The following is a 10578-nucleotide window of genomic DNA, read 5'->3' as shown; positions in this document are numbered from 1 at the left end:
AACCCATTCGGGCCTCCTTTGTGAAGAGTACTAATAGGTGAAAAAAGTGCATGGGAAAAAGCAAGGGGCATTGCACGTAAAACGACCGGTTCGTGCCCTCCGATCGCCGGGACGCGACGGCGATTTAACGCGACTATAACCAGGATTTAACGCCTATTTAATAACGCGTTGGCCCTGAGCGGCCTATAATTAACACGGATTGAAAGTCTCAAACCAGAATTCAGCTATAGATAACTTCACAAACTTAAATCAGCGAATACCTTATGTTGATTCGCGGATTCGCAGGAAGTTTTCCTCATTCTAGTTACAAAGGAAACAAACATTAGAGAGCCTAAGGACGAGACCTTTTTGAGCAAGGGACGGCAATCGGAAATTAGCTGTTTCCATTTCTTACTTTGAGGGATACAACCGCATTTGAGTACCTTTTCACTGCTAGAGACGGTCAGTTTAAAAAAATGTCGGCGAGACTTCTGTCTTGGCATGAGGAATGTTCGCTTCCGGTCTCCGTCCCTGGCTAAAAAACGTCTCGTGCTTATTATGGTAATAATCACCTTCGTCATTGGACGTATAGCTGCCGCCAGAGGCGCCATAGCATGCTTTTGCTTGGACCTTGTTGAGTTTGCGTCGTTGCTGTACTTGCGACGGCGATTATTATTATTATTATTATTATTATTATTATTATTATTATTATTATTATTGTTATTATTGTTGCTGTTGTTGTTGTTGTTGTTGTTGTGCGTAAGCTACCTTCAAGTGAACACTGATTTCATTGCTTTCTGTTTTCAGGTTCTCCTTTCTGTAATTATGACTACGTGGCCGTTTATGATGGCAAAACAGACTCGTCTCGTCGCATTGCAAAGCTTTGTGGGTCGGTCATTCCAACTCCGCTTTCTTCGAGTTCCAACTTCCTTTTTGTTAAGTTTCATTCTGATATAAAAAGGACGTACAATGGCTTCTTAGCCGGATGGTACTCAACTCCTGTCAGTGACGGAACAGATCCTCCCCCTCCAAGTAAGGAATAAACATTAATTACAAGAACTAATCATTTCCTCTATTGGTAACAATTTTCAGTAATTGAAACAGTGTACGAGTGATTAGCCAGTCCAGCTGATATTTTTCTGTGGGGGAGGAGAGATTGGAGAATTTTTGCATAGTAACATTCGGGGAGTTGGATCGCGGATTCGCTCCTTTTAACGGAAAATAACTCGTAACATAAGTTTAAGGTTCACTCTACAACCACAGGGGCCGGCTGCTCAAAGACTGGTTAACACTAACGGTTTGTTAAGAGGTATCAAAGCCTACATGTTTCCATGGTATTTAACGTTGGTTAGCGCTAACCATACTTCGAGCAACCTGGGCCAGGTTGACAATCAACATGATTTGACTCTACTCTGGTATTGAGATATTCGACGCAACTTTTAAGCTACATTCAAATTTCTCAAAACCAGAGTTTCCTGGTCATACACGGCTCAGCGTGAGGACAAAGCATGACAATAGAGCTCATTTCCGAGAGGATTAGTTGGGGATACCAATATGGCCTCCGTTGCTTTGTTCAGGGATACCAAAATGGCCGCCGACACGTCGAGTGAAAACACTCTGTATTGTGATTTACTTATCTTTATTTTTGCCAGGCTTCCTTTCCCCTGTTTTACTACTTAAGCGTAAGCCCTCTATATTTCCTGGACATTGAAGACAGTTTTTTGCACACTCTTAATATTTATTGTTCTGCATGAAGACTAAGATTAGTCTTGAGTAAATAGTGTGTGTGATTGTGGCGGTTACTGTTAATGTATTGAAATTGTAAGTTGGAAAATTTGTTAGTAACTGTAAGTTCTCGCGGATTACAGGTAATGAACTAGCGTCACAAATTGAACAAGACCGGTAACAAAAGGTATTACCTTGGCTTATAATGAGGATATCAATCACAGATGAAGGTGGACACTAATAGTAACAAGATGCCAATTAGGCGTTCACCTGGGATCCACATGATACTATCAAAGCAACAGGGAGCGGCTGTAAACAAAAATTATAGGGCCACTTATTTAAACAAAGTCTAACCTGGGCCGCGGCTTAAGACAATCATTGGACCTCCAAATCTGTTTATAAGCGGTGTATTTTATGTAGATAAATTGCTGTCTAGTCTGGAATGCAAACCTTCTTGTTACCATCAGCAGAAGACAATATTGGCAATATTGAAAATGGCTTAGATCGCGGTTTTGTTAAACGTTGTCTAAACTATGTTTTAATAATCGACCCATAGAGTCTCTCACAAAATTCCTTGGAACAGTACACGAATATAAAGACCTCAAACTTTCGCGGCTCACTCTTCCCTCACAATGTTGTTTGCACGCTAGTTTCTGAGCCCATTTGGCAAAACAAAATTTTTGGAGGGCAAGTCGGGTATTGCAAACTGTTACAACCATTTGGTCCAAGGCTGTTGATATTACAGGTGTTGTATCAGCTCAAACCTCTTCTTTCATTTTTGCACTTCAGAGCAGTTGTAAGTCAGTGTACAGTATAATCTGTCATACAGACAAATAAGTACAGTTGGAGAGGGTGTTTTCAAATGTATACCTGTTGTGAGAACACGGAAAACGAACAACATAAAGGAAATAAGGAAGATACTATGTAAACGATTCACATAACCAGCCCGCATTCTGATATCGCAGTCACCATCTGTTTGCGATGGTTTTTACGCACATCCTACATTGTGCTTTTGTTGAAAGCTTTTGTGTTGGTTCACTTCCACTTTTTCTCAGCTGCTGCTGCTGCTGTGTTTGATGAGATTGACGTGCGCGTCCTTTTCCTGTTTAGCATGAAGGCCGATCCACTCCGAAAATATTTGTCAAAAATCCGAAGAACATTAGTCAAAGTGAAGCATGAGGAACGCTAGAGCTTGTGAGAGATCGACAGCTGTGACCGGAAAAAAGTGGCGTCCTCTGATTGGCCATTTATGGGGAGAGGTGTTGGGGCGGAGTTTGTTCGTCTGATACGAAAGGCCTTTCGTAAGGCGCTGTTTTGCCTTGAAGATAACAATGTATAGATTACAACTCACAGGCACTTTGCTTGATTGTGTGACACAGGTTTCTTTTGCTCTAAATTACCACTTTATTACGCAGTAAGACCTAATGGTAAATTACAGAAATTAATATATATGGAAGCGACTCAAAGAATCCGAATGAAAATACCAGGCCTAGTTAACCAAAACACTTTAGTGGCTAATAAACAGTAAAATAAGCAGCTGAACATCTTAAGGACACGATATAAAAGTACAAAGAAAAGCAAAACAGCGAACAAGACTCAAAACAGAATAAACGCGCCATACACTATGTCATGTATGCGCACGTGTGGCCTTTCGGCCCCAGGGCCCATGTGAGCGCATGAAATATGCACTCTCACAATTGCAATCATATTTTGTTAGTAGATAGATAAACCTATTTCAACAAACCAGTTATGGGGAAAGTTTGGCTCAAAGCTTAGGTAGCGCTTTTGATAGTGCTCTGACAAGAAAAGTAAAGCATTTTCTTCCACAATAAATGAAATTTTCAAGTAGCCACATTTAATACAAGGGTTGGGATATGTACCGTTACGGATATGTACCTGTACCTTTAGCGAATCAAGGCGATGTACAGTAGAAATTCTTTCGTGTACCTTCGATTTCGGGAAGCAAACGAAGAGAACACTAAAAAATGACAATGACCATGGCATGTGGATGACGTAGTATGAACATGTGGCCACTAAAATATGCCGTTATATTTTCTATGCATTTACACTTTCCATACATTACAGAAACTTGCCAATGGTAACAAACGTTACAATTTGTGGATACGAGGAAAAACAAATGTTCCCATTTTATAACGTGGTCTGCTCTGCAGGGGGGCATCCCACGTAAAAACGCACGCCCGTAGCATGCTGGGATAGAAAAATTAGAACAGCTTGGACGAGCACTACAGAATCTTGTTGAGGATTAGCGTCAACACAGATTAGCATCAAGCTATGCGTAACAAGCAGCATTTCATCCCCAGTATGACAGAACCTCGGCATTCAACTTTGAGCGAGTTTGAATATCTTAGTTTTGATGTACTACGCACTTTTCGCAATCTCCTCTGAAAAAATCTTTCTTCTTTCATACAGCTTCGTTATTGAGTTGTAATGTATGGTTGAAATAACCATAAAAAGGAACAAATACACGGTGTATTCCTTCTCCAGTGCCAACATCTGACCACATAAGTTTGTTTTCATAGGGACATGTGGAGGGCAAATGATTGAACCAAATGGAACATTAACCAGCCCAGGTTATCCTAAGAACTACCAGCCAAATGTAGACTGCATCTGGGTCATCACGGCTCCTGAGGGACAACACATTGAACTGGAGTTCAAGCAATTTGATATCGACAAAGTTGGTCAAGGCTGTCGGTATGATTATGTGGAAGTGAGAGATGGGAATTCCAGGGATTCACCTTCATTAGGAAGACATTGTGGAACGTCAGGTAGCAATAAATTGCCAAAGACATCGCTTTATCTTTGAGTACTGCTAAATTAAAAAGAAAGTATAAAGACAAGTAAAATATTTGAATAACCACATGCCCTAGATTCTTACTCCTTACTTCTGTGGCAATTGTTAGTTAATGGTTTTTCAACTTCGGGCATGGCGTTTCTTGTATTCTGGCCAGGGTTGCTCTAACATTGATTATTCGTAATCAACGTCAACTATGGCATTCGAAAGATTTTGACTCTATATAACTTGTTTCCTTTTCATTAAGCTCTGGACACTTTTAAGACCATTACCAATCATGCACGTATCAGACTCCACTCAGACGGCTCGCAAGAGAGAGGCGGGTTTGTTTTGGACTGGAGAAGCGTAGGACAGCAGGCTGGTAAGCCAGATCCAACCACACAACGTAAGAAATCATTACTTAAGTATAGTATTAGAGATTTCATTCAAACTGTTATGGCCCACCAAGAGAGAGAGAGAGAGAGAGAGAGAGTGCTGGTGCGGAAATGTTTCTGTTTGTAAATTATTATCTTTGCTTATCGAAGAGAGGAATTCAAAGGCGGGCGTCGTCCTCAAACGAGGCTATAAATGTAGAGGGTCCACGCTTTTACCGAGGGCACACGCTGTATGAAACTTTCATAGATCTGATTTATAATTTAACTGATAGACACCACAAATGACTTAAGCCTGACATTCATTTAATTTACGACTAACTAGCCATCTGTGAGACCGTGAGAAATGTGCAGGTGTGAACTGATGAAAATTCAAACCCATGTAATGTTTCTGAATTTGTCATCCCGTCACCTACTCGAGATTGAATTATCCTTCCCTTTTCTCTTCGCTGGCGCCTGCTCAGCACGGCGCAATACTTTCACAAGGCTCAGAATCTGTAAGAGCCAAATTATTCAATGATGGAAGCCCAAGTTGACAAACAAATTCATTCTCATGTAGGGAAAATGTTCCCATCAGAAATAACTTGAAACACGTAAAAATGTTTGTGGTAGCGGACGGTCACTCATTACCCAGATAATGACTTGAATAGTTGAAAACGTTTTGTTTTATAGTTGTTCTCTTTTAAATATTTTTTAAGCCTTTAAAATAATAATTTTAGACCTCAAAGGAATATTATCACCTGTATTACGAACGACGACGTTTTTTTGTTATTAACGTTTATTGTTGTAGAGGTATGTCCACGTGGATGGGCTTCCCATGTTATGGATGGTTCTAACACAGTCTACTGCTATTCGGTTCGAATGAATACCCATACATGGTACATGGCAAGAAACGACTGCCTTTCATCATATTCGGATCTCCTGAGTATCACTAACGCTGAAGAACAAGAATTTGTCACTAAGCATCTCCTGGCCGAGTCATTCATGTGGATTGGGTACAATGATTTGAAACAAGAGGGGGCATGGGCCTGGAGTGATCGGTTAGTTTTTTGCTTAATAGCCATTGTTACAGTTGAGCCCACGTCTCAGCGGTGTTAGTTTCAGAAGGCGTGAAAAGGAGGCTTTCGGGTCGAAACAACAATTTCTTATCGAAGTCTTGATCCTTGACTGTTGAGTAATTTGAGGTCTGTCTGGCCTAAGTTTATCTTGGAAAGTATGGCAAGGCACTGTATAGCATATGGATGGATGTGTTAACCGAAGAAAAAACCCCAAATGTGTGAAACTATCTAGGGCAGCTTCCATTCAACAACTGTAGTTTCTCTTCGTCTGAGAAAAACGTAAATTCGCGTGCTAAATCTCTTACTCTTCTCTATAGTTGATCGAATGTTGACCCGAACGTCTCTCTTCCGCGCGTTCTGAAACGAACAACGCTGAAACGTGGGCTCAACTGTAATAACAGCTATTCAAAACTAAAAATATAACAGCCCTCGTCTTAGATAGTAGACATGTGCTCCTAAAAAATAGTAGATAAATGCTTATTGGAGGTACGGACATGGTTTTAAGAGCTCTTTTCTAAATGAAGCACTGACTTTGCTGTGGGCTGCGTCGACGATGCAACCTAAAAGAAAAGTGTCGGGCTTGTCACTGGGATTCAACTCATGCAATATCTTAGAAAGTAATTTACAACTTGTGATATACTTCTATTCTTCAATGCGGAAATAGGTTCAGGTTTATTCACACTTATTCCAATTATATTACTGTAAGAAAAATGGAGAAGAAAAAAATATTACATTACTTGATACAATTTTAAAATATATGATATTAATTACGTATACTCTTAATAAGTGCGTAGTGGCCAATGGAGCGGAGTTTCCGAGTTGGCAACTCCTTATGTATCGTATCGAAGTAGTAATTAGGTAGCAGTTCGTGTAATACAAATGGACTTATATACAAAGAAAGAGCGCATGTTTATCCCTGGGTACTGAGAAGAAACCTTTTATATTCCTTCTTGAAAGTGTAATTGGGGGTGCATTTAATGCTGATAGGAATTGTTTCCCAACTTTGAGACCCCAATACTCTAAATCTTGATAGGCTATAATTAGTTTTTGAGGATGGCCTTTTAAGATTCTGACCAGTGGCGTATCTGGTGTTGTAGTCGTGGATTATGGAAGCACGCAGAATAAAATCAAATAAGGCAGGAGCTAGCTCTTGCTTTTGATTCAGTGCTTTGTGCACAAAAGACCCAATTTTTAGTTTTAAAATGGCCTCCAGTTTTAAAATTTCTAGCAGCATGTAATACGGCGTTGCACTTTCTCTTGAAAATAGGGTTTTTTTCACAGGATCCGTTTGATTTTGTTCCTTTATTTAAATGTAAAAATGTGTGTTGATTTTGAGATCATCGCAGTTATGAATGCAACTGAAGCAGTAACGAAAGGAAGGCCTGAAATATTCAGACCTGAACGGGATTCGAATCCGTGACCTCTGCGATAACGATGCAATGCTCTGCCAATGGTCCTTATTGGAGTTGAGCCTGCAGGCACATTTTCTTTTGTTTAAACCTACATGCAAAAGAGGCTTAAGGGTCAATTCAATACAAAATGACCACTTAGCCTCGTTTATGTGGTAAAACCGCTGATAGCTCTGATAAGGGCTATTGAGCTACCAAGCCAACGAGGAGCTGGTCCTTTTTTGTGTTTTGTGTTGATTGTGTGTTCTCCGAGTGTGGCCGCTGTCAGTATTCAGCCCCTCGTGCTCTCTTATCGCAGAACCCCAATAAGGTATCAAAACTGGGCATCAGGTGACCCTAACAATGGAGGTTCATACAGAAAAAAGGATGAGGACTGCGCTGTACTGAAGAGGAACGGAAAATGGAATGATTACCCTTGCACCAGTCGATTCCAGTATATCTGTAAAGCTAGAGCAAGTAAGTAGTAATTAGTAATTTTCTGGATACGTGCATGAACTAGGCCGTAGGTGGCGGTGGGGCAAGGGGAAAGTGTGCCCTCTCCCACCGAAAAAGAAAACAATATTCCCTCTTTTAATATCTCTGGAGTGTTGGCCAGATCAGAACTTTATTGATACTACCTCAGTTCAAACTTTTTACAACCTATGCGATCATCTTAGTGACGATGAAAAAACACAAACAAAAGGAAAGCAATATTCGAAAGCAACAAATTGCTTACATTTTTCCAGTGTTGTCCATGTGATTGGTGAGCGAAACCAGGAAAGAGTGGGGATTGGACCTCTCCCCAGACTTTCTCGTACATGATAGGAAGCCGATGACGACGTGAAGTGAAACATTACTGAAAGAGTAATAAAGGATTACGTTTGTGCAAACGTTGGCCGTGTAGCACTTATATTTGAACAGACTTGTTACTGATTTTTCAAACTTTCCTGAAAAGAGATGGCAGTCTATTTTTCAGTGCAGATCTCGAGAGAGAATGAAAGAGTGAGTCGTTCTACAGTGTCGCTCCTTCGTTGCTTACTGGCCCCAGACCTTCAGGCGAAAGACAAGGCGTTCGCATCAAATGAGGAAACTCCACCATAGTTCATAAAGGCCTGGTCAAACGGGAAATGTTTGGCCTTTAAACAACATCAAACATTGTTTGGTGACCAAACATGCTGATGTTGAAGTGAGTTGCCAAACGGTTAAAACTTGTTTGATCTAACAAAGATCAAACTCCACAAGCAAAGAACTATGGGTCACAAATACGTAAAAAACACGTGGATACAAGCGGCTGAGCAAGCGTGGAACGCATGCGCGCGCCAAACATGTTTGATACAGCTGGCCAAACGAACAAAAGTTCGCTCATCAAACACGAGAACAAAAGAAATGTTTTAAGTCGTTTGATCGAATGTTTAATGGCCTCCAAATTTTATCAAACACCACCAAACAAGGTGGCCAAACGGTAAAATGTTTGGTCACCAAACAATGTTTGATGTTGTTTGGTCGCCCAACATTTCCCTTTTGGTCAAGCCCAAATGTGCACTAAGGGGAACTGAGTTTGCTAAATAGTGCTCAGTACTGTGCAATCTTACCTCGCCAGCTAACGCCTTTTTTGTTTCTGACTTATTTTGACTCTATTGCCTTCGCGGTGTTGTTTTCGTGTTGTTTGTATGCCTTTTAGCAAAAAAAAAAAAACTAAAGAGGAATACCGGACTTACAAAACGACTCTATAACATGTCGAGACATGATAAAAGACGGACAGAAAGAAAAATCTGTTCGTAGGTAGTATAATGTAGGCTTAGTTGATTTAACTTCCGATCCTTATCGGTAAAATCGAATTTCCTTTTGTTTTTTCTCACAGGTCGCCTATCTACCGTTAATGGTTTGCACAGCAGGAGAAACCAACGATGAAACGAGAGAATAACCTGTAAATTATCATTGCGACAAATTTTTACGATTCCTTTACTGTATTCTTTATGGATATAGCACTCTTAGGCAATTCGTGCTAACCAGACAATTGTCCGTTCTTAGGAATGAGCGGTTTGCTTTGGGAATGAATTTCCAGAGCACAGACTGTCTTTTGAAAGTTTCGGAAACTAGCGTTCCCTACAATCTAGTCTACTCAGACGAACGCCAACCTAGGGTTCCATAAATACTTTTTAATTATAAATGAAATTATAAGAATTCTTATTATACCTCCAAATTGAGGCGCTCATTTCGATGATCAACATGATGGTGAAGGCTCCCTGCATTTTCTTAGGTTATTTGTAGCGTCGCTTATTTGAGTTGTACATTGTGGGGTCAGAGAATCGAGAGTTGAGAGTTAGAGCGATATTTCAGTTGGAACGGTTTCGCTTTAAATTAAAGTAATATCCTCAGAGAAATACGAAATTATAATCAGCAGGCAACCTCGCCCAGTATATAGTCCGCTTTGGCTTGGTCTAGTGTAGTAATTGGGTTTTTTTTTTCTTTAGTCTCTAGTGCACGAGCCCATTACCCGGAGCCTCCATATGTATTATACCGTTGGGTCAACCTTGTCCCATATCTTTTTATTTTTGGAACTGCTATATCTTTCTTTCATTTTAAAATACCTTCGTGTTTCGGGTGTGCTGCATTATGACGTAATAAATGGCCGACCATAAGTCTCTTATTACTGGCTATTGCGAAAACACCCGCAAAAATCCCCTGGGATGTGTTTCTACAAAAAAAAGATACGGGACAGGATTGACACAGAGGGCTAATATAGAAGATGGAGGCTCCGGGTAATGGGATCTTGTCTAATGATAGTTTTTCCTTTGCTTTTTTTTTTCTCCGTGATGTTAGCGGTTGCTTTTTTTCCCCCACGATGGTAAGAACCTTGCTCAGAGATATTCTTCTACGAGTTGCATTTTGTGACTCGAATGCGTTGTTAGCATGTATCCTAAGAAGTGCCTATAAGGATAAATACATATTTAACTGTTACTTTAATTCAAGTATATTACCCCATAAATCGAGCCATAAATTAAACATATTCGTATTCTTAAGAGTGGCTGATTTGTCTAAAGAACCGTTAAGGTACGGGCAATAGACTTCAATATCCGTTCGATTTTGTAAACGATGTTGACTGCTAGGATGGCATACGGATTCAACTGAACACATCACCAACATTTGATTCAACAAGGCTTCACAAGCGGTATGGCATTCAGTTCCAGGGTGCCACTGCAGTTGTTGCTATGGATACGGATACAGTCTCGTTCCCAGGGTCC

General features: G+C 40.4%; 1 protein-coding gene across 2 annotated transcripts in view; it reads left to right on the top strand.

The window, feature by feature from the left end:
* The window catches only part of LOC138006568 (tolloid-like protein 1), a 26379-nt gene extending 16023 nt beyond the window's left edge, over positions 1–10356 (top strand). Inside the window, exons 13-18 of one of the 2 annotated variants that reach the window (XM_068852986.1) lie at positions 787–1011; positions 4245–4490; positions 4764–4901; positions 5678–5927; positions 7653–7810; positions 9195–10356. In XM_068852986.1, coding sequence (XP_068709087.1) covers positions 787–1011; positions 4245–4490; positions 4764–4901; positions 5678–5927; positions 7653–7810; positions 9195–9244 — 1067 coding nt within the window. In that variant the 3' untranslated portion in view covers positions 9245–10356. The remainder of the gene's footprint in view (positions 1–786; positions 1012–4244; positions 4491–4763; positions 4902–5677; positions 5928–7652; positions 7811–9194) is intronic. The other variant, XM_068852994.1, reaches the window with a different exon arrangement.
* The last annotated feature ends 222 nt before the right edge of the window (positions 10357–10578 follow it).

This window comes from Montipora foliosa, chromosome 1, assembly GCF_036669935.1.
Source record: "Montipora foliosa isolate CH-2021 chromosome 1, ASM3666993v2, whole genome shotgun sequence".
Taxonomy (NCBI): Eukaryota; Metazoa; Cnidaria; class Anthozoa; order Scleractinia; family Acroporidae; genus Montipora; species Montipora foliosa.
This window is presented reverse-complemented; position numbering and strand designations above follow the sequence as displayed.